This window comes from Cydia amplana, chromosome 1 (genome assembly GCF_948474715.1).
Source record: "Cydia amplana chromosome 1, ilCydAmpl1.1, whole genome shotgun sequence".
NCBI classification, from domain to species: Eukaryota; Metazoa; Arthropoda; class Insecta; order Lepidoptera; family Tortricidae; genus Cydia; species Cydia amplana.
The window spans coordinates 2950338-2975521 of NC_086069.1; the positions used below are offsets into that span (position 1 = coordinate 2950338).

The 25184-nt window shown below is 36.2% G+C and overlaps 1 protein-coding gene across 3 annotated transcripts in view; it reads left to right on the forward strand.

Moving 5' to 3' along the window:
* Positions 1–20212, forward strand: part of LOC134656949 (uncharacterized) — a 42476-nt gene extending 22264 nt beyond the window's left edge. For 2 of the 3 annotated variants that reach the window (XR_010097568.1, XR_010097569.1), the window contains 2 exons: positions 16952–17202; positions 17623–17744. Coding sequence is in view for 1 of the 3 variants with exons in the window: in XM_063512609.1 (XP_063368679.1) it covers positions 16952–17066; positions 17623–17744; positions 18968–19047 (317 nt within the window). In the remaining 2 variants the exon portion in view is untranslated. Of the gene's footprint in view, positions 1–16951; positions 17203–17622; positions 17745–18967; positions 19049–19876 lie in introns of those variants that run through there. The other variant, XM_063512609.1, reaches the window with a different exon arrangement.
* The last annotated feature ends 4972 nt before the right edge of the window (positions 20213–25184 follow it).

The window sequence follows — 25184 nt, forward strand, 5'->3', positions numbered from 1 at the left end:
TAGTTAATTCAGGCTTGTAATGCGTTTATGAATAACGCCATTAGTGCCGTAAGGTAGTTCTTACCATTGAAGAGCGAAGTAGAGAGATTATACCGCCTTGCTTTTAACAAACAAAATACAGATATAGTTCGTTTTTTTAGGGTTCCGTACCCAAAGGGTAAAAACGGGACCCTATTACTAAGACTCCGCTGTCCGTCCGTCCGTCCGTCCGTCTGTCACCAGGCTGTATCTTACGAACCGTGATAGCTAGACAGTTGAAATTTTCACAGATGATGTATTTCTGTTGCCGCTATAACAACAAATACTAAAAACAGAATAAAATAAAGATTTAAGTGGGGCTCCCATACAACAAACGTGATTTTTGACCGAAGTTAAGCAACGTCGGGCGGGGTCAGTACTTGGATGGGTGACCGTATTTTTTCCTTGTTTTTTGTTGATGGTGCGGAACCCTCCGTGCGCGAGTCCGACTCGCACTTGGCCGGTTTTTTTAGCATTAGAAATAAGGTAAACAATCTGGATGTGTCTTTTAATTGAAAAACACATTTTAAAAATAAGTTACGGTAAATATGTAACAATTATGAATCTAATACGATCTTATATAGTCTTCTGCTTTCATAAGTACCTAATAGTTATTGATTTTTAAAAAGTGTTTTTCAATTAAAAGACATGTCAAAATCGCTTACCTTCTTTCAAGTTCTTTCTAATGCTAAAAAAAACGAACTATAGCATCAATTTGTAAAGATAGGAAGACTTAGCCTAGAAAGTCTTGTTTCAGGTTTAGAAAGAGTTTTTTTTTATCATGAAGTAATTCGCAAACTATTTATAAGGCACGGTATATCTTGAGAACACGAGGTAGAATTCCCAGACTTTACTACCCTAGCGCCCTCCTAAGCCAAATAGCGCTATCTCAATAACAAAATATGATTTTGAAATGGAATTGTCAGCTATAGAAACTAAAGTATAAGTTAGAGCCACCTCACACTAGCGTCGGCGTCTAGTCATCACTATGGCTGCTGCTCGACGCAACGTTGGAGCAACTGCGCAGCGACGCCATTTTCCATAGCGCTGACTAGACGCCGACGCTCAAAATACGCTAATGTGGTGTGACCCTTAGCAATGATTTTTATTTTGAGATAGCGCATTTTAGCTAAGTACCTAGGCCCTAGATCCTAGGGCTATAGTGTTTTGATACTTCAAACAACAAATATGGTAATAATAAAACACAAACCTAACTCCTTTCATACAATATTGCGCAAGCGATACATAAGGTGGTAGGTGCGGCAGTCTGAGGTAACTAGGAAGGGCTTGTATCTAGACTTGATAGATGATGTTTTTAAACGTCGAACCTACGTAACGAAACTGTCGTGACATTCTCCAATACAACTTCTTATATAATGTATTCTAATCTAAGCCCTAACTTGGTCATTTCTAGGTTGGCTAATAGATACTTCTCAAATGGACCACAGAGTTAATGTTTAAAATACATTACATATAACATATGTTTCGGAGGTTCCGGGGCAAACTGCCGAATCCGACACAGGAGCAGCCGATGCAACGGAGCCACGCCGTTTTATCGACTAAATAACTAGTGTTTAGTCTATAAAATACATATGTATGTTAGTCTGTAAGGTATTTGTAATATGGGCCTTGTTGCCTGAATTAAACTTCTAAATAAATAAATAAATATATACAGTGTGGAAAGATAAGTCGGGCCCTGGAGGGAAACTACCTTAAATCCTTAAGCTGGCCCATTTTGCTTAAAGGAGACATTCCATTATTTTTAAAAAGTAACAAAACTGCATTCAAAGATTTTCTAAAACTCGCTTGCCTCGCCCGGGACTCGAACCGACTAAAAATTCCAAAAAATAAAAACTCGCAATTTTATTCTACTAGTCGATACAGTTAATGTTAATGATAACATTTCTCCAAGAAACATTAGGTCTTACACTCGTCTGTCGTACAAAATATCCATAAAATGTAATATTTAGTACTCAAGATTTTTTTAGACAAGCCAAATTGAAGAAAAAAAGAAAAATACTTTGAATGCAGTTTTGTTTCTTTTTAAAAATAAAGGAATGTCTCCATTAAGTAAAATGAGCCAGCTTAAGGATTTAAGGTAGTTTCCCTCCAGGCCCGACTTATCTTTCCACACTGTATATATACCTTGGTATGGGGTCGTATCTCGTCGCATAATAATTGATTGTCCTAATGTAATGTTATCTATACGCATTTAATAAAACTCTTTTCGCATAATTTTTCTCCAGCTGAAATAGAAAGTATTTTCGAAAATATTTTGCGTACAGAGTTACCACATAATGTACGAACGAATTATACATTAAATCTTTGCTTTAATACTTATAATTTAGTTGAAAAATTTAAATTGAACTTTGATTTCACGTTTTCAAGTCGTATTAATTATAATGTAGACATATCAGATATCAGTGTATAAATGCGTTCTAATTCCCACGATACGCCGTATTTGCTTTGCTTTGTATTGTGTGCTTTGCACACAAGAAGGCGTGATCGTCAATATTTATTGAACGCCTGTTTGACTAATGGGCTGGCCGACGTATAAATAGGAATCGTTTTGCTATTAACACCTTTTGTTATATTATTATTTACTTCACGCTGTACGCACTTGCATGGACTTGCAGAGCCGATTACAAGTAATGTGGTATTTAAAAAGATTTTAGTATCCGTCTAACTTTGCTCTGGTCTGAAGCGGCATATTTTCCTAGTAAAATGACACTGCCATACTCTGTCATTGCAAACACTACGCAGAGTTAGCTTGGTCTCCTGTAATAGCATGGCATGTTTCCTGTAATGTTTACGTTTAATTTTCATTTGTACAAAATTTCCTGGTCAGTGACTTTAGTCAGTTCATTCTTCGCTTTATTCATTGTTAATCTGCTTTATGCTGTATCTGTCTACAGCTACACGTACAATCAGCATAACAGTCAAAATCAACCATAAAGAGTCTGTGCGGAAAGAGAAGAGTCGTGGATTGTATTGGGCCCCATACATTCCACGACTCTACTCTTTCCGCACAGACCATACATAATGAATTAATGACAGCCAAATTGTACAAACCCAGCGCAATACCTTCCTGAGGTTAAAAAGCTGTGTTGCAATATATTTAACTCTACGTTTGCCAACTCTACAATACCTAATAACACGAATTCACTTAGTGTACCAATTCCGCAATTAAAAGAAAGCAATTAGACTTATTAATAACTCGGCGATACTGCAAAGTCGGCTAAGCAGACATGTCGGTTACCGAACCAGCTTGCACACGAACGTTACGTTGCCTCTAAAAACATTTAGGAAGCGAGCCACTAACTTTTTATTAAAATTCGAGTCATTATCGTATCTGTGGTCGTGCAAGCCAAGGGACGTCAAGTTGTGCCAACCCTAATAATTGCTCGGAGCAATGCTGCGCCGAACGGAGCCGAGAATGCGAAAGGAGGAGTGTGCCACTAGCACTGGGCCTTACATGGGTCAAGTACCTTAGTAGGGCCTGTGCGGAAAGAGAAGAGTCGTAGAATGTATGGGCTCCCCTACATTTCATGACTCTTCTCTTTCCGCACAGACTCTAGTAAAAGTAGCTGGGAATACAACCGGGATAACCGCACGGAGGGACGATTCGCTTGTTTCATCGTTAATAGAGTTTATTTTGTTTACCCTAACATTAAGCGATCATTTTGATAGAATAGGTTTAGGTATCTTATCATGTTGATTTGGGCAGGACAGTAGAGAACATAATAAATTAATGGTATGTTTGTTCTTAAACTCAATTTGCTATAGATATATAACAAAAACCACACGCGTTAAGCTCCTTGAAGGTATCATTTAATAGGTATATCATTCTTCCAAAATAATTAACTATGCCCGCCATTGTTTATAACAATGTAACACATGAGCACTCACAAATTAGCCGTGACACAAATATCCATTATGTAACGGTCGCTAACACGCATCGTAACGGCGCAGCGTGACATAAAGTTGCAAAACCATGTGGTTGTTGAACCGAAAACGGCAACCTATTGCAAATCGCAAGGAACATGAAAATTATAGTGCAGACGGATACTCGAGACGGGTGTTTAGGTTGTCAAAAAAACTGACGTTTCCTGTATCGGAAATATGCAATTGTTTTAGCTACGATTCCCTAGCTACGTACAGTAGGTACGTGTAGTACCAGCGGGGTGCAAAGGTGCAATCGTTCGTAATATGATTCCCCTATAATTTCTTGAGGATCATTTATTTGGCTTGTGGACATGTCCCGCTAATACCCAAACATAACGCACCACTGAACTTAATAAATAGTGGCGCCATCTCACCTTAGCTGGAACATTTATTTGCATAAGACCTTCATTGATCTTCGACCCACTAATCTCCGCTTTCGCTTGCTTGTCTCGGTGTCGAATCTATTAGCTACGTCGGATTAGCGGATAACTATTGGATAATAATGCGCAATAGGCTATTAACGGAAATACTAATCTAATCTGGTTACGGCCCTACAACATAACTTAGACGCAGGGACCGGAACCGGTTACCTTAACCGGGGTTTTTCATAGGGTTATTTTAGAAGTGGTTATAAAAACCCCTACCATAACGGTAACCGTCTGATAAGGTAACACTTTGATTCGGTAACCGTATCAGATCGAGTTAACCCCTGTTACCGGTAACCGAAATAAAAACCCAGTCGATTCTGTTACCTCATAATAAGGTTTTGAACCAGTTCAAACGATTGTAATCTTTACGCAGACTTAAATTCAACTCATTATTGAATAACCGTGGTTGGCATGGGCGGTCTATGAAGCCTCCAGCACAAACAAGTTTTTTTGCCGGTAACTTCGCTTATTGTCAATTCAAACAATATTGCACTTTGAGTCCTTAAGCTAAAGTTGAAAACATAAGTGAGCGATTACAGTATTATTTTGGAGCGACAGCCGCAGGCAGCGTGGTTATTCCTTTGTTTATCTTTATACCTGTGTGTTCCTATTGTTGTGTTTCGGAGCAATTCTAGTTTAGAAATGTTTAGAAAAGGGGTTGCAAGTAAACAACATCCTATCCTAGTAATATCTGCTATTATTTACATAGTTATATTTTATGCTACTTAGATTATTATTTTTATTTTCGGGTTCACACTTGGTATGTACCTACAGATTAAAGACTGATTTAAAGAAAAATTTTTACCTAACTAGTAATTTTACTGGTACATAGTTAGGTATAATTTATCTTTAGATTCCAGAGAATAGAGATAGAGTGATTAAAAAAATCACTTTGTGATAAAGATACATGCGCTAGTGGATTGTGGTAGATATTTTACCATTGTTAACAAATGACATATGTACTAGTTATTACGAGCTTATTTTATAATAAGCAATTAAAGTCTATTCTTTATCCGGTAGACTAAAATGACATTTCACAGTATGAAATGAAATGACACATGATGTTCATTCATACTATGAAATGTCATTTTAGTCTACCGAATAAAAAAATAGACTTTAGTTTAAAATGTTTTCATATGCGGTGAGTTTGTATGAGCTAAAAGCCGTAATTTACCTTGTACCGCTTAATGCAGCGATCAGAAAATATATATCTATAGCAGTGATAAATAAACTTATTTTAATACTTCAAATCTTTCATTAATACCAGAATTCATTATATTTATTGGGTATCTATAACATTGCTAGGTGAAATAGTTTTGTTTAAATTAAATAGATACATACATACTTAGTAAGCAGTGTTGGTCATTCAAGAATAAAATCATTATTTAAATAAGAATTCCTAAGAATAAAATCATGTTGATTTTATTCCCGTCAAAATTATTTAAATAAATTTGATCGGAAATAATTAGTATGTGAAAAAATTGAATAAGAATAATTCTTAATCAAATAAATGTAATCCCATCAAAAACATTACATGTAAAAAGGTGCAAGTCTCGCAACGCTTTTACTACAAAAAAGTTTTGAGATGTAATGTGAAACCAAGTCGGTTATTTTAATCAGTGCCAGGGGGTGTTAAAACCGTATCAATAAGATATCTTTAATTTGTAATACGTATAATGACTTGGCCATCGCACGGCTGCATAATGGCAAAAGGATCATCGTCACCTATTAAAATAATTCTAATTGAACATAACGCTAGCGCTAATTGCAGTTTGAGCATTACACATATTTACGAGTACGGTACGAGTAAAGCATTATGTGCGATTGCCAAGTCATTATATGTATTACAAATTAAAGATATCTTATTGATACGGTTTTAATACCCCCTGGCACTGATTGAAATAACCGACTTGGTTTCACATTACATCTCAAAACTTTTTTGTAGTAAAAGCGTTGCGAGACTTGCAACTTTTTACATATAATGTTTTTTTAAGGGATCTCATCTCTTTTTGTAGGCAGTCCTTCTTTTCGGGTACTCATACCCATACTATGTATACACATATCATAACTAAATATATCTTCATTTATGAACTGCAACAGTAAATTTGTAATATCATATATTTATATGGGATTACAAACTTACTTATGCAGTTCTTAGATCTTTAAAACGTGAGTGATATTGCAATATTTTTAGGTGTACCCTTTATGTGGCCATTAAACCCTAACTCTGTACCAAATTTCAGCTCTCTGAGTTTATGGGAAGTACTAGTTCTATTCTGATGATCATGAGTGAATGAGTGTCATAAATGCGAAACTTTGCTTTCGCTTAACTTCGGAACTAAATGACCTACAGACTTGAAATTGGATTTTAAGTATGTGATTATAACTTACTGGATGACGAAAATTTCTGCGTTCTGGTCTTATCCAGAGGTTCTCAAATAGGGGCCTGAAAATGCGGCGAAATGGTTCCAGTAAAGGATGGTACGGCAGTGTTTGCTTCGCGCTCGACTTGGCGGGGGCACTGCCGTGCCCCAAGATCATGATTTTATATTCTAAATAATATTCCTAGATTAAACATTAAACTACTATGTTTCTTGTCTAATTTATACCTGATTTTATGCAATAAAATCTTACAAATTTAATTTACTGCCGCATAGTCTTGGTATTGGACGATACCCGTATTTCTTTTAATGTGATCTAAATCATCAGGTACAATTCAGCTGCTATGAATAAAAAAAACCGGCCATGTGCGAGTCTGACTAGCGCAGGAAGGGTTCCGCACCATTACGCAAAAATCAACAAAAAAATAACGTTTGTTGTATGGGAGCCCCACTTAGATATTTATTATATGCTGTTTTTAGTATTTGTTGTAATAGCAACAATAGAAATTCATTATTTGTGAAAATTTCAACTGCCTAGCTATCATGGTTCATGAGATACAGCCTGGTGACAGACAGATGGACAGCGGAGTCTTAGTAATAAGGACCCGTTTATACCCTTTGGGTACGGAACCCTAAGAAAGATGTTTTTAAAGGTAGGATAAGGAATGGCTCGATATGGTGTATTCCTATTTCTCCCCGCCGGGCACAGATGGGAATAGGCGCTTCATTTAAATCATTCCCATATGTCCCCGCCTCATGTATCGCGGCGGTCACGTTGGGCAGGAACAAATGGGGAAAATACTCATGTTTATTTTCTGTTTTCGAATTATGTTTAGTATGTGGTTTCAGTGTCCGAGTTACTACCAAGACTTATGGTGTTTTTAAAAGTTCTTCTGATATTTAAAATTTGCATTTATTATTTAGACGGAAATTAACAGATATTAATATCGTTTGACACAACGCTTGCCGCACGTGTTTAGCAAATGCTGACAAAGAATTCACCACGCCACGACTTAATCCTATTGTTATTACCAATGAGTAATAAATGACGGTCTCAAGTGGAAACACGCCTGCAACTTTCTGCAAATCTAGTGATAAGCGTAGGACTCTTTTCTTACCTGCAGTAATTTACTATCTCATTCACTTTCCGTAGGTGTGAAAGAGATAGCACACCTATGACCTCAAGGCTGATAGGAATCATAAACAAAATACATACATACTTAATACGCAAAGAAATATACATTGAACCATCATAATTATAATTTCGCAGTTTACTTTATATGTAGCTTCATTATAAAATTATCATCACCGTTTCGAAGACTTCAAAAAATGTACCTATCTATCACAATAAAATCTTTTACGCTAAAAAAAAATTCAAATCAATCCGACCATTGAAAAGAGGGGTGAAATTGAAGTGGATTATGTATTGTATATTTAAACACGTATCATCGTTGTTTCTTATTTATTAATAAAGAATACATGTTTTTGGTGCAAATCTAAATAGAAAAGTCACACTCTTTTAATATGTCAATGTTTTAAATGTATAAAATCAATATAACTAAACGGAGAAGGTTTTAATACCGAACATTCATTTTACTATCTATCTATAGTTAACATTCTAATTGAATAAAACGTTATTTAGAATAATCCTACACCTGGAATAAATATTCCGTTTTTTATTTTTCATTTAATAAAATAAAAGTGACATGATTTATTAACTTTTATTTTATTCTAAAATAACGAGTGTAAGAATTATTCTTATTCAAATCGATTGGAATAAGAATAAAATGTATGTTCTTATTCTTCTTCTTATTCAAGTTATTTTTAGTCCAACTCTGAGACTTGAGACTTAGTATGCTTTTTACATTCCAACAAAACTTTCTTCTCCAATTCACGGGATTTTTTTAAACCCGAAAGAGTAAAAGGAATTAAGTAGTAATGTATGTAGTATAAAAATGCAAGCTATATCAATATAAGCCAGAAACCCAGAACGCCTGAATTAAAACTTGGGAACATTTAACTATATACCTAAAGGAAAATACGTCAGGTCTTCTAAATGTTTAATAGAGTAAAAAAAAATGTTTAACAATAAAATTAAATAAATAAATGCTTATGACAAAAATTAATGAACAATGGTTAGGTTATGTTTAATAAACAAAATTAATAAAATTAAAAAAATAAATAAAGTAAATAAAATAAATAAAATAAATAAAATAAATAAAATAAATAAAATAAATAAAATAAATAAAATAAATAAAATAAATAAAATAAATAAAATAAATAAAATAAATAAAATAAATAAAATAAATAAAATAAATAAAATAAATAAAATAAATAAAATAAATAAAATAAATAAAATAAATAAAATAAATAAAATAAATAAAATAAATAAAATAAATAAAATAAATAAAATAAATAAAATAAATAAAATAAATAAAATAAATAAAATAAATAAAATAAATAAAATAAATAAAATAAATAAAATAAATAAAATAAATAAAATAAATAAAATAAATAAAATAAATAAAATAAATAAAATAAATAAAATAAATAAAATAAATAAAATAAATAAAATAAATAAAATAAATAAAATAAATAAAATAAATAAAATAAATAAAATAAATAAAATAAATAAAATAAATAAAATAAATAAAATAAATAAAATAAATAAAATAAATAAAGTAAATAAAGTATGTTCAAAATACTACCTATACATGTGTCTATACATGCAGATTTGTCTCCCCCCACACCCCCGGCCCGCGCGGTCCTCTAATTAGTTGACACCTACAGACAGACGAAATAAGACATGCACCTAAACGCCTGTGTGGTGCTCCGCGAACATTGTGAATTTCGGATACCTGGAAGAATCCTGTGCCCTGGCCGAGTCCTCTGTGCGGATCACAAGCCCTGGAGAAAGGTTAGTGCTGTCTGGACAAACTGACAAATAATTATTTATCCCAAAATTGTGTACCTACTTGTCCCGTTCTCAAACAAAGTAAATAAAGTAAATAAAGTAAATAAAGTAAATAAAGTAAATAAAGTAAATAAAGTAAATAAAGTAAATAAAGTAAATAAAGTAAATAAAGTAAATAAAGTAAATAAAGTAAATAAAGTAAATAAAGTAAATAAAGTAAATAAAGTAAATAAAGTAAATAAAGTAAATAAAGTAAATAAAGTAAATAAAGTAAATAAAGTAAATAAAGTAAATAAAATAAATAAAATAAATAAAGTAAATAAACTAAAATTAATACAATAAATACAATATATACAATAAATACAATAAATAAAATTAATAAAATTAACAAAATTAATAACAAATAAAATAAATGAAATAAGTAAAATAAACAAAATAAAAAAATAAATAAAATAAACAAAAACATTAAAATAAGCAAAATTAAGAAAATTGACAAAAATAACAAAATAAACTATTATAAAATATGTAGTTAATTTATTATTAACAATTTTTCTTAGTATTTGACTGACGGCACATCACTAAATACGAATGTAGCAAACCAATAAGCAACCGATAATAAAGGTTACCATAACTGAATAAAAACCGGTTAAAAACCCCTAACAAAAACCCTAACGCGATGGGGTTTTGAGATTAACTCGGTTAACGGTTAAGGTTACCGTTTCAATAAGCTTACCGTTACAATCAGCCCTAGTAGCACGGTCGCATTTTTATCATTTGTCACCATGCCTGTCACGTTCTAACAAGTATGTAAGTGCGAAAGTGACGGGCATAGTGATAGTCGATAAAAATGGAACCATGCTGAGACCGCAGGTAACAGTATGATAGGGTTACCGAATGATAAGGTAACCGAATTGATTGGGTTACCGAATGGATAGGATTAAGCGTAAAGAGGGGTTTTCCGGTCCTTGCTTAGACGGTTGGTAAGATAACCTGGTTTTATAATAGACTAGCAACCCGCTCCGGCTTCGCGCGAGTAAACCTTAACCAATTATACACCTAAACCTTCCTCAAGAATCACTCTATTGATAGGTGAAAACCGCATGAACATCCGTTCAGTCGTTTTTGAGTTTATCGCGAACACAGCACAGACAGACAGACGCGGTGGGAGACTTTGTTTTATAAGATGTAGTGAAGGGTACTAAGTGTATGATTACCCATTTATTATTAACCTTTACCTTCTAGTCTACAGTGTGGAAAGATAAGTCGGGCCCTGGAGGGAAACTACCTTAAATCCTTAAGCTGGCTCATTTTACTTGAAGGACACATTCCTTTATTTTTAAAAAGAAACAAAACTGCATTTAAAGATTTTCTAAAACTCGCTTGCCTCGCCCGGGACTCGAACCAACTTAAATTAAAAAAACAAACACTCCCTATTTTATTATACTAATCGATAGTATTATTATTCAGGATAAAATTTCTCTAACAAACATTTGGTCTTAAAAATAAAAATGATCGTTAAATCTAACATTAACTTTATTTTACTATCAATTTGTTACACTTAAATTATTTAACTGATAAATTGTTCGAAATGAGCCCCCTCGTTCCGGCTACACAAAATTAGTCGCCGTTGAAATTCATTTCTTGTAGCCTTCAGCAAAGTGGCAAAGTGTTATGGTGTATGCCCCTAATAAAATTTTCTACCGCAACCCTTAGCTCTTGAACGGTTGTATAGCAAGTTTCATAAATAACATTTTTTACATGACCCCATAAAAAGAAGTCCATGGGCGTCAGGTCTGGACTTCTTGTAGGCCATCTAATCGTCCCGTTTGTACCCATCCAGACATTGAAATTTTCATTGAGGTAAGCCCTGGCAATTCTACTGTTGAGGGCAGGTGCACCATCTGTTATTTCCAAGATCAAGCGTTCAATTGTGTCTTTTACTTGTTGAAAGTGAACAGTAAGTACTAGATGTTCACTTTCCAGAGTAAGACCAAATGTTTGTTAGAGAAATTTTATCCTGAATAATAATACTATCGATTAGTATAATAAAATAGGGAGTGTTTGTTTTTTTAATTTTAGTTGGTTCGAGTCCCGGGCGAGGCAAGCGAGTTTTAGAAAATCTTTGAATGCAGTTTTGTTTCTTTTTAAAAATAAAGGAATGTGTCCTTTAAGTAAAATGAGCCAGCTTAAGGATTTAAGGTAGTTTCCCTCCAGGGCCCGACTTATCTTTCCACACTGTACATATTTATTTAAATACCCATTTGGCTTTTTAACTTAACTTTATAATTGTTTTCGCATTTCCAAGTTCGGGCTCAACTTAGGTGTCGTCCTAGTGCGAGCAAGGGTAAAGGTATCTTCCTCTAAACGCCTGATTATCCGGTTTTACGTATGCCTTTCCTCGGTTCCTCACGTAGTATTAGTAGTACAAGTAGCTATTTACACTGTACGCTATGAGAAAAAGGATCTACCTAGCAAAATAGTAGACGTAGAAGTCTACTATTTTGCTTTGTTATTGCTGTAATTACGAAAACATGTTTTTAGCAAATAAAGCTTTTTATATGTAATTTTCATTATTTGTTTTTTCAAGTGTCAGTCTTCTAGCATTTCGGTAAGTAGGGAAAAATTAAACACGTTCGGTCGCGTTATTGGATAAAAATAACCGCGTATTTGTGACTCCGTTTTGTACAAATAAACCTTCATATAATTATCAAAATTACACACTAAAGCGGCCATTAAACTATCTTACTATCACATTACATCAATAAACCCGTTCCCACCTCGGTACGCTAAGTACGCTCTACTTAAACGTTGCTTAAGCACCGATAAAGTTATAAAAGACTAGTTTGCCAACCAGTTGCATCTCGGCTGTGATTGTACAACCTGATGTAATAAATAAAGGCAATGTTGTTCTAGTTTGAGATCGGGTCGGGGTATTGCTAGATTTGCTAGTCACGTACCGGCAAGCATACTCTACTACTCTACTCGGTCACGAGTGAGAAGAGGTAGCGGGTGGAGGTGTGCTTTCTTTTGTGACAGTGAAAACGAAATTGGTTACTACTGGGGATATCGAAATGCTATTAGTACTGTCAGTACAATGTGACCTCCCGATATTTATTAAGCTAGATTGGCAAGTTGCGAAGTCATTGGAGGGAGAAGTGGCGCTGATTGTCACAAACACACGTACTCTTTGGAATGTCAAACATTAATGCCAGTGGCAGCCGCTGGAACTAGTTTTATATTTTATGTTTTTTGATTTAACGTAGAAAAGCCGACCAAATGAGTCATTTCCATCCTATTCCTGGGTCTTGTTTTCTAGCAAGTTTTTTTACATAAATCATTTCAGATTAAAAAGATTAAAAATAAATGGTGACGTTTTCATTTATTTCTGATAGAAATCTTCCTTGAGATTCAGGCCCCGTAGCCAACATGCCAATCGCTAACGCTTCGTAGCGATCGAAACGCAACTGTCACTGTCACATTAATAAGGAAGAGTGATAGAGAGACACAAAGCGATTCGATGGCGAAGCGTTAGCGATCGTCACCTTGGCTAGGCCGCCAGGTTTTCAAGAAATAAAATTTGAAGTCTATATATATGCGATTCCTTTGTTGATGTCAAATTTATTTTTTCGAATCGCTTGTTTTATGCGTTTGCACCGCAAGTCACTTTCGATTTCGCCGACGGTTCCATTTTTTCACAAAGCATCTTCATTCTGCGCACGGCCCGGGCCCACCGCGCCTTGAACTTGGCTTCCTTTCGATCGTGTTCGACAGAAATTACTGCTTTATATCGCAAATTACTGCTAAATTGTAGTAATTAAACCGTTCTTTTGGAAACGGTTTCCATTCATTCTGGTAATGGTTTTCGTCTGATGAATAGTTTCGACGATATCAAGGAATATCAAGAGCTTTTGTGGGGAATGGTGGAATAGAATGGACTTCTTTACAATTTTGTAGGAGTAGCAAATATGTTACTTTTCTCCGTATGCGACCCAATATGCGTGACAATTTTTGTAGATCATTACTAATAGAATCCTTACTAATATTGTCTGTTACCGCTTCACGCTTAAACCACTGAACCTATATAATGTAGATCAAATTTGGCATCGAGTTAGTTTGATGCCCGGGGAAGGACATGGTAGATTTTATCAACCATCATCATCATACGAAGTCGCGGGCACGCACGACCACGCAGGCGAAGTCGCGGGCACAAGCTAAATACAGCATACTTTCACACAACTCACGCTCATGTAATGATTTTTTAATCTGTGTGATAGGTACTTCCTTTAGCGGTGACCAGAAAAACTAAACATCCGTCACACACAAACGTGTCTTTAAATCTAGGAAATTGAAACCAATTGTCTTAGTTCAAAGCTTAATCAAAGTCTGCTTTGATAACCATAAAACAGTTAACAACGTAACAATTCCGGAAACAAAGAGACCGACAAAACGTTCGATTAAACACATAACGCTTCTTAGTTCAAAATGTCCCACGCTCACAATGCTCTTTGTCATCTTATTAAGAAGTAGGAAGTGCGAAAATTATTGCCGAACTATACTTAGTTACTTTCAAATAAAACGCGCAATAAGTTTATTGGAATGTTTATAATTAGCGTTTGGTAATTCGCTAACAAAAAACTGAATTATGAATTACTGTTTACTACCAACGTTTGTATGATTGTATGGGAACTGTATAGCGACAACACATTTCTAAATACATGAAAACAATCAGCTATTCAAATGGGTCAATAGACCGCCATGCAAATGTATTCACATAGATTTATCTTAAAACTGATTTTATGTCTTTGGTTTTGCTTATATAAATAAATTTACATACCCTTTGATAAAATCGATACCACTGTAAAATAAACTGAGGCATATAACTGTTTAAAGTTCATAGTATCAGAATGCCCTTTAGGTACTTTATGGCGAAGCTTGCATGTGAAGTGATAAACATTTATCCCACTTTCACGCGTTAACTTATAATAAAAACACGGAAATGTGTTATCTTAATGTATAAATAACATGACATTGTAGGCGTAGGTACCTATAGGCTTTTATTTTTGATGTAAAAAAAACAAATCGACTCGGCCATCCGGCCAATGAAAATACTATTAAATCGCAATATCATACCATGATTATCTGAATCCCTCACATTCGGACCATTCGCAGGAGGTAATTCTAATATTATGGTTTACTTTGTAAGTATTGTATCCCAAATGATCACTTCCCAGCAGTTTCTCTCATAATTTTATTTGTGCGAATGATCCAATTGCACGCCAACGAATATATGTATTTTTCGCAAATATTATTTACCATACCTTCCTAACAATACCAAATACCTATGATTTACAATACCAACCCAACTTATGCAAGATTCGCCCAAAAAAACTATGCGAAATGTGAATATGCTAAAAGTTGTCATCAATTAGGCGATTTTTTTCTGACTGCTAAGAGAATTATTTACACCATTCGTGAACCTTATTGTTAAGACACAAGGTTTACCATTCCGTCAATAGCCAGAGAGCATTGCTTAGTACGTTAGCAACAACAACACAAGCAACCTACTTGCGCGCAATCTCGGCGGTTCGACGACCTAGTGACGCAACCTCAGAAGGACGCAACACCGGCGCGCGCGCCGGTCGTTCGCGGTGATTTAGGCATCACCCAAACAAACCAATAACATCTCTGTGATGGTCGATCATGATTCAACAGTCAAACAGGGTTAACCCTGAATCAAAGGCGAATTTCGGCGGAGGGGGAAGTTTCGGCTTTTCTTATATACACGGGGCTACCGCGAGCACCGACGTTCTAAAATTACTTATGTATCTATTTGAGTATGTTGCCAGACCGTTTAAACAAAAAATCCGTACTAAGCGTTCGGATTTTGCGCAATAAAGTTTAAATAAATATATAGGGGATAACGTGGCTTTGGAAAATTTTAGTTCTTAATTAAATATCTTTTATAATTTTATGAAAGCCTGCATGTTTAATAGGTATGGGTATAATGATTGATTAACTAAAACTTTACATGCTCACGTAGACATAGGAAAGTGAATTTTGTGTCAAGGAATTAAAGTTCATATTTCTAGTTTACGTAAACATATTTACGACTATTAAAAAGCTTTTAAACGATAAATCTAGGTATTAACTGCCTAATTCGCCGTCGACGTGTGCCAACTGCCAATGTCGATCTCTATTTGTTTGCCATTTTGTTTGCAATTTGAGCTTTTAGTTTTGGTTCTTTGCCAGATTAAAGAGTTAGAAAATTATATTTAAAATTGGTAAAGCCTCATGAATGAAAATGTGCTATCAGTATTTCAATAACAGATAAGAATCCACTACTTGAGATACTTTTAGATTAACTGTTAAATAGCTACCATCGACATCAACTTTACACGGTTATGGTCACTTGACTATGGATGAAAATCTGTACCCAACCTGTACCGTATTGATATTTGTACTCAATTAAAGTAATGTACACATTTACTAATAGACACCATGTTTAACTCAATTAAAATTGAAACGTGTGTCAACATACATATTATTATTACTGACGTTCGAAAAACATTTCAATAATAGACTAGGACTGGATGGTTGTTCATTTAATACGAAATACTACATAATAAGGGACCCCAGATCTCGTGTACTCAGGGAACCAGGGATTAAAGCGAGCAGATGTCCAATCCATTATTTTCAACAAAACATGTTTACCTCAAAAGACATTTTTAAATCTGTCACCCCCGGTCAATGCCCCCGGCCGGTTTTGACGGACATACGTTATTTATGCGGTTTGATCGCATGCCGCACCGTCATAAATATGTAGTGAGTGTTACAGAACGGTGCCGTTATACTTGAATACGTGATGTGTATTCATTTGTACCGGATGCGTAATAGGTATACATTTACGCGTGGAAAAATATTATATTTGGCCCAATACCAAAGTAACCTAGCAAAAAATAAAATATATTTAAGAAACAAACCTCTACCTGCAATTTAAGCCATAGTAACCATGTGCGAGACTTATTACCTTTAATGGCATGAAGACTTCTCGTCATTTACTACTAAGTATCTTTAAAAAAAGTCGGTACCGCGAGATGCGCTATGTCTCAATTATCCCATAGTACACATTTGACTTTTGGTCAGGTGGAAATAGTTCGGCAACTTATGTCGACTGTACACACTCGTCGAGAGCCTCTCGCCGAAAGTCTCGGCACCGCCTTGATTAAATTATTGCCTTTTTCTCATTGCTGTTTTCTCTATTCCAGCTGCGGAGGTGCTCCGAAGCCAGAGGCAGCTAGTCCGGTGTCGGCCGCTGCAAGAGGCCACGCTCGAGTCCCGCAACAAGGCCAAGAAGTGCGCCGAGTTCCTGCAGCCCTACAGGTGACAACACTGTGTCTATCAGCTGCCGAGGAGTCAGCACGCAGAGGCCGCTAGTCCGGTGTCGGCCGCTGCAGGAGGCCACGCTCGAGTCCCGCAACAAGGCCAAGAAGTGCGCCGAGTTCCTGCAGCCCTACAGGTGACAACACTGTGTCTATCAGCTGCCGAGGTGTCAGCACGCAGAGGCCGCTAGTCCGGTGTCGACCGCTGCAGGAGGCCACGCTCGACTTGCCGAAACTTAGGTTACAATACTGCTGGTGACCAAAGAGGATGGATATGTAATGTTGCCCGGCGGCCGTATTTAAGATCTTTTTGATGCTTTACCTATTTTTTTCTACACCAAGGTGCTTCCCTCCCGGAGCATTTATCATTTTCGATCGGTTCCTGCGGTTCTGATGCCCCCCCAGATGTGGGACTCCCTTATTGGTAAATCCGGCATTTTTAGCCGTATTTTATTGTTCTTTGAAGTTTGATCAGGTGATGAATATTAGAGGTAGTACTACAGATGTCACAGTCTGACTGTTAACGTACTTTTAAACTAGTATGATTGTGGTCACAGACAGCGTCCAGAGACGTGCACGGCGCTGGCGCGGCGGCTGGTGTCGGGCGCGCTGGGCGTGAAGCTCAGCACCGCGCGCCAGGAGCGCGCCGAGGAGCGCCGCCTCATCACCCTCGCCAGAGGTAACCCACCACACCAGTAGGCCTAGCACATGATTGGCGCGACAGTATCTCGCGGCGAGATAGACTACCCGTCCCTCTTTTACTGACAGAAAAATACGGGTAGTATATCTCCGCCCCGGGCTGCACGGGACTAGCTCACTACAATAGTGCAGGCGTGACTCGACCACAAAATAGATACAGTACACAAGTCAATCACATGTATGTACTTCACTTTTCATACCTACGCTCGGCTGTCGCTCTAGGGTTGTCAACTATGATTTATGCACAAAAAACTCGTAGTAACGTGATAGTGGCACTCGTATCTAGTAGTGGCCGGGGCGGGGTGCATAGGTACCTACCTACCTAACTGTTCTGTTTAACGTTAAAACGAACCATCGAAATACAAGCAGATACTTACTTACCTCTCTGAAACCACTGGTAGCTTAAAAAACGACAATTCATCGTTTTATGTTGAATTCAAACAACCGTCCACTGAACAGTTATAATAACTTTTTTTTGTTTCTCCATTATTGCACAAAAAAGTTCACAGACTCAAGCGGATGGCACTCGCGCTCGCACTGGTCCCAACCGGTCCGAGATATCGTGTCCGTGAGCAGTGTCTATGTGTGCGTTGCTCGAGCGCACTTTGTATGTAGATTGATTTCTGTACTGTATCTATTTTGTGACTCGACATAGAGTACGGACTCGCAACTAGTGACTTGTTAAGCTCAGTCAGGCGCGAGCTGAAACTTCATTAATATCGCCAGAATCGACATTACCGGCAAGGCAAGTGAGTGTTACGGGTAAAGGCTAGTATTCGACACATTTCTACTTTTACACGAACATTCCCGGCACCTACTGCAGAACAGATTATTGATAACGTCGGGAGACCGAGGCAGCGATTGGTATGGCAGAAGACCCTTCAGTGCGAAACTTAGCAACTAGCTTATCAGTCCCACCACATCATCATCGCCAAATAACGGTGTACATCACCAGCACCCAATTCAGTGCGAGTGAATGTTTGAAGTCATGTGATAGATATCTAGTAGCATTTCCTTGAATTGATGATACAAATCACACTAAGGGCCACTGGCACCGTTCACTTACCCGAGATTAAACGGTTAAACCTGGAGTTACCATGGTTACCAGTACAATTTGACACTAGGTTAACGGTTTAACCGCTTAACCCCGGGTTAGTGGGATGGTGCAAGTGGGCCTAATAGGCGTATATTGTGTTATTACAGAAAAGAAGCGACAAGCAGCGCTGCATAAGGAGGCGGCGTGGGACGGCTCGCTCGCCAACACGTCCGTCACCGACGCTTGAGGTAATAGTGCACTTGCAAACGGCCACACACACACACACACACACACACACACACACACACACACACGTACTAATCTCATTTATTATATTAGTCAAACCTAAGAGTCCGCGCTTGGATCTTTTGCTACTATACTATATTTTTAATAATTCGCGGCCGGGCCATAATATGGACATTCATTTTAACTTGTACTTCAAAGCGCGACTGTGTATGCGCGTATGTGTTTTGACATTGACCGTCAGTTTTCTGACGATTGCTAACCGGCCGTGAATGGTACACAGTTAAGTGAAAATGCCTATATTAATTATTAATTAGTTTGAAACCGCCGAGTGCCTTTACAAAAAATTGGCTAATGTGTTTGTAGGCCTTAGGAACTCTTGCTTGTCACCTTCTAGTTTTGCTTATTTCACCATTTTAACTAACACCTGAATTCCTAACACAGACGCACGCTTTTCTGTTCCGTCACGGGTAAAAATTCATAAAACAATATTTCTTTAATTCTTCATTCATATAGCATTTTACGTCGATAAACTTACTTTGCTGGGGTACAATTTAAGTTAAGTATGTATTTTTTTGTTATATATTGTATAATTTTGTATTTAATTTGTATTCACCCATCAATATTTTGAATCGATCGCAATATATTAAATAGCATGTTAATAAATAGAAAACATTGAAAGGCTGCTTTATGTTTCTCAACGTTACTTTGAGTTTAATATTCACTTGCGCTATCTTTTAACATTCCAATTGATTATTATGTTTTGTAGATACTGTAATTATAATATTAACAAAAGATTAAAGAACTAAATACCAAGTATGTCCTTATTCCAGATGGCGACCGGCCCAGGAATCCAAACACTTCCTCTACTTAGAAAACAAGCTCTCAATTAGGAAAATTATTTCTACCGTTACTAGTATATAGACATAGATATTTTTTTAAAACGATGTTAGAGATTATAGCCACGCTCAAGAGGTTTCAGCCTTAATCTATGTGTCATAAGGTATATTGTCGCGTAATTTTAACTTTATTCTCAATGTCGTGAGCTTCCTATGTGACTTAGCGTAGTTTTTTGTTATTTATGTATACTTTGCAAGGTGTTGTGAGTGTCTTGTTGTTGTCTCTTTAAAATCTATTTTACGTTTAACCCTGTGAACGCCACGGCTATCGCGCGCCGAGTCATCGTGAACCTTGTCGGAATGCACGAAGGTTGATATTGGGCTGTACCCGCGCGCGTCATATGCCGTCTTTGGCGGTCAAAGGTTTAAGACAAGTTAAATAACGATGCTACAATAAATAATTGATGTTCGAACAGAACATCATGTAAACTTCTACAGGTGTTGTTCTTGTTCTTAAAATAGGGGACTGTGTCTTACCGGGACACTGAATATATCAGCTTTAACTTATGATAACCTATCATCTAAACGTCTCATTTATTAATTATATATATCCAATTGTTTGTAATTCACATACAAAACCAGCTCCATTCTCGTGAGGGGAATATAATGCAATACACCAATGTTTCTACCTTATACAACTATTTTATATTGTATAGTATTGTTTACACCAAATATTAGTATCTATTAAGTTTATTAGCATAATAACTCTTTTAGAATTAACGTAATTAAGATTCATTTTATTGGTTCATTGGCCATTTCACTTATTAACCAATTAAATTAAAAAGGTACCTTATTTATCTCGAATACAATTTTATAATACCACGTTTCGTATAATAAAATATGTTGCTTCTATTATTCTGTCAATACCATTTTAAAAGTTATTGACTACGATTTGACTATGCCAAATAATAAATGATGAATTTATATGCAAATAGAATTCCTTTTTTTTTTAATAATATTTTGGAATGGAATTAAGATTTCGGTTAGTAAAATAAAATTTTTATTCTAATTTGGGTCACGAAAGTGGAGAATTCATTTTTTGAATACCGAGATAAGTCGGGAGTAGAAGTAGATAGTGATTTAGATACTGACAATATCGAAGAAAGTGTTTTTAAAGACTTGACACTAAAAACTCCTATGGAAACTCCCATGCGAAACAATAAACACGGTTGTACCTGATTCGGAGGAATCTGTTGTTTGCGATGGATCGAAAGATGAAAAAGACACCGCTCAGGTTCCCAAAACTAGTAGGGAGCAGACGTCGCGACCTACCCGCCCGGAGTCCTTCGACACCACAACAGACTCCCGTCATCCGCAGAGTCAAAAAGCGCATGGTCCTCAACTCTGATCTGACAATTCCATAATCATAGACAAAGCCGGGAAAAGTAAAATAAAATGCCTGAAAGATACGCCTTTAAAATTTGTTGGTGGGAAAGATGGTAAAATAAATGATAGTGAAAAAAGTGGTGAAACCTTAGAAGATAATAATTATTATTCAGAAATGAGTCTCATACCTCTTGATTTCAGTAATTCAGATTCAGAGAAGACAGAAGCCGAGATAGAGCGAATGACTCTATTTATTATGCAAAAAAAAGTAGTAGGTAGCTCGATTAGTGGCAATAATATGAATTATTATCTATATATATAAACGTGAAAGACCTGACTGACTGACTTAAATCAACGCACAGCCCAAACCGCTGGGACTAGAAAGTCCAAATTTGGCAAGTAGGTTCCTTATAAGGTCTAGGGGTCCACTAAGAAAGGATTTTTCAAAATTCATCTGTTAACCCGCGCGAAGCCGGGGCGGGTCGCTAGTAAAATCATAATAGCCGCAACATTATAATGTTAGGACATACGAGTATTAACTATTTTTTATTGTTATTCTGTACAATGTGTGACACTTAACTACCACAAAAATGTATGTTTAGTAAATTTAACACCATAAAGTCAGGGAGTTGACAGTTGGCCGGGGGAACACCATGACAAGAAAGTAAATTCACTCTTAAGAACCATATGTTGGCCGCTCGTGAAATGGTCCTTGAACCTTTTGATGTTTTGTTGTGAGTTTCGTGCCTTTCGTATCTAGTCTGGTTGTATGTAAATAAGGTAACAAACCTCTTGGCGTTCAATCGAGAATATTTGTAAAAACTACAGTTATTTTAGTGGAATAGCGAATGAAAACTGCGTTCAGTTCTAATGAAGTTGGACCGACGATTTGGTCAAGATCGCAGGGAGTTAGAAGTGGTCGATAAGGGCACCGAATGAGCTCTCAAGGGATCGTCATAGTGCAGCTGTGGGCGTTTTGTGGATGCAATGATATATTATGTCGTTGGGCGAAGGGTGGTATTCCACCTGTCCAATTTCTTTGTCCGATGTGTGTTTTGTCTCACATTTTGCTTGAGAGAGAGAGTGAGACGCCATGAGATTGGACAAACATATTGGACAGATGTGGACAGATGGAATACCACCCTAAGGGAGGTGCACACGGCGCCTTTATGCAGCAAAGCCACATTAAGCAAAGTCGCTATACAGGCGAAGTTGTGGCTGGCCGTATACCCTCGCACACGTACCTAATGTCTATTTTTTTATTCGGTAGACTGAAATGACAGTTAATAGTATGAAATGACATTTCATGTTCATACTATTAACATTCATTTCAGTCTACGGAATAAAAAAATAGACTTTAAACATGATTCTGCATCGCGATACAGCATCGATGCAGTCGCGATGTAGAATTCATTCAGACGCACCGTATCTCTAATCGTGGCATGTAGAATTGAATAATAATTGAAAACGTGGTAACATTCGTTATTCTTCTAATATAATAAAATAGTCATATCGTAGTTTTAAAACTTGAAGCGTGATTTACGACTGTTTAAGATCAATGTCTCCTTTTAAAATAGAATAAGCTGGTAGAACACACGTCGTAAAAATATATATTTTTACATCCGTACTCTTGTTTCTATGACTCATTGTTATATATAGACTTAATATTGTATGGATCCGATCTCCCTTTCATTCGGTAAACGGTCCGAGACAAAAGATGCCCACATGTTACTCTAGTATGACCGCCATCAGATATATTAGAGCGGCCAGGGTGCTCGCAAATATCTGAACACGCCTCTATTGTCATGGCGCTAGGTGCGTGTTCAGATGTTTTGAGCACCACGGCCGCTCCGATATATCTGATGGCGACTGTACATAATAAAATGTCACAGTACATTAATATCAGGTCCAAATACCAGTCGGCTTAAGGTGACGGTAGAGGTGGGTAAATTTTCAGATTCTGTCAATTTACCCCATTTCACACACAAGCGCACTTCACGCACACTACCTCACTTTACTGGGACAGGTCATTGACCCATCAAGTTTTTTTAAGATAGCGTTTTGAGTTTAGTGTTAACCACTGACCTCTTTTGAGGAACAGAAACTGTAAAAACGTTCCATTGAAAGAAGAAAGAGAAACAATACATTAAATCTTGCTCTCCTTGTCTGTTCATGTCACACGTGACGTATTTAAATTCTAATTTAATTCATTTGATTGTTAACTATTTTCTGCATATTATGGCTTTGTCGAGATACGCGTTTTGTAAAGTTAAACCGAATAAACCCAGATGTCATTAAGTCAGATGTAAAATGTTATTTACTACTCTATACGGTTATTCATAAGGCGAAAAATCAATTCAATTAAAAATTTAAATAAATAAAGTTTCGGCAGGGTGGAAATTTAATTAAGGCCGACAAAATAAAATTTAATAATATATGTCGGCTGATGTACCCCTAAGATCTTTACAGATTTACTTGTACGAGTATCGTATATTCGCTATTTATTTTGCTATTAAATTTATAAAATTAAAATAAATAATTAAATATTATACTGGCATTCCACCGCTATTATTTCAGTGCTGAACTGATTATCTTCGATCGTAGCCTTGATGATGTCGTACACTTACGGCGGTAGGAGCGGCAATGAACCCCGCGCAGCGTAGAACGAGAGGTGCGTTGGGATAAGTGCATATACATATAATTCTTCGTGCGTCTGTCACAGTCTATTTTCTCCGAAACTACTGGACCAATTCAGTTGAAATTTGGCACACATATGTAAATTTGGCACACAAATGTAAATTTGTGACCCAAAGATGGACGTGTAACGTAAATAAAATGTATTTTAGAGAATTTGAAATACGGTAGCCATTTTTGGGGGGGGTAAATGAAAAAAATTAAAAAATATGTTTTTTAAACTATATAGTGTTACATATCAAATAAAAGAGCTCATTGTAAGAATCTCAAAGATATATTTTTTTTATAATTTTAGGATTAATAGTTCAGCAGTTATTCATGAAAATAGGCAAAAAATGATCATTCTCCGCCCACTTTCTCCGAAACAACTGGATCTAAAATTTTGAAAAAAATACACAAAGTAGTTCTTTACCTATATATGTCAGGAAAATCTATAAGAAATGTGCAGTCAAGCGTGAGACGGACTTAATATACGGAACCCTTAGAATGCGAGTCCGACTCGCACTTGTTTTTGTTTAGCTCTTATTAGGTTTAAGGAGTTTTATGAGTGAAAAAAGAAGTTTTTTGTTTTATGTGCCCGCGTTATTGCCGATCGATTGTGTTTTAAACGATAATTAGACAAAAAAACTTGTTTTTCACCCAACGAATATAGATCCCCATGACACATCTTCCAAGTCGCCTTTGGATAGGCTTAATTTTAAAAATAATTGAAATAATGTTCTATATCATTCATACTTGCAAAAAAAGACTAAAAATAATTTACGTGACCAATGCTTATTATTAGTAAATATCTTACAATTTAGTATCTGATATATCACACGATACAAAAAAATGGCCGCAAAGTTAAAAGTTTATTTATTTACGTTACTAGTCCATCTTTGGATCACCGACTCTTTGTCATATGTGAAAAATGTGTACCAAATTTCAATTGAATTAGTCTATTAGGGGCAGACACACGAGTGATCTTAAAAGGGATTTTTATCTTGAATGATTTGTATGTACTTACCCCAACGCACCTCACGTTCCACGCGGCGCAGCGTAATCAGTAAGTACCTAATAATTAGTGTCCGACCGAAACACAAATTTCTGTATATATAAATATTGTTGTCCTACTTGCTCCCCAATTTTTGGTCTTTGTCACATAGTTTAGTTTCATAATACGAAGTACTATTTCGTATGTTTCGGCCAGGCCGAAAGATTCGGCCGTTTTTTGGCCGAAACC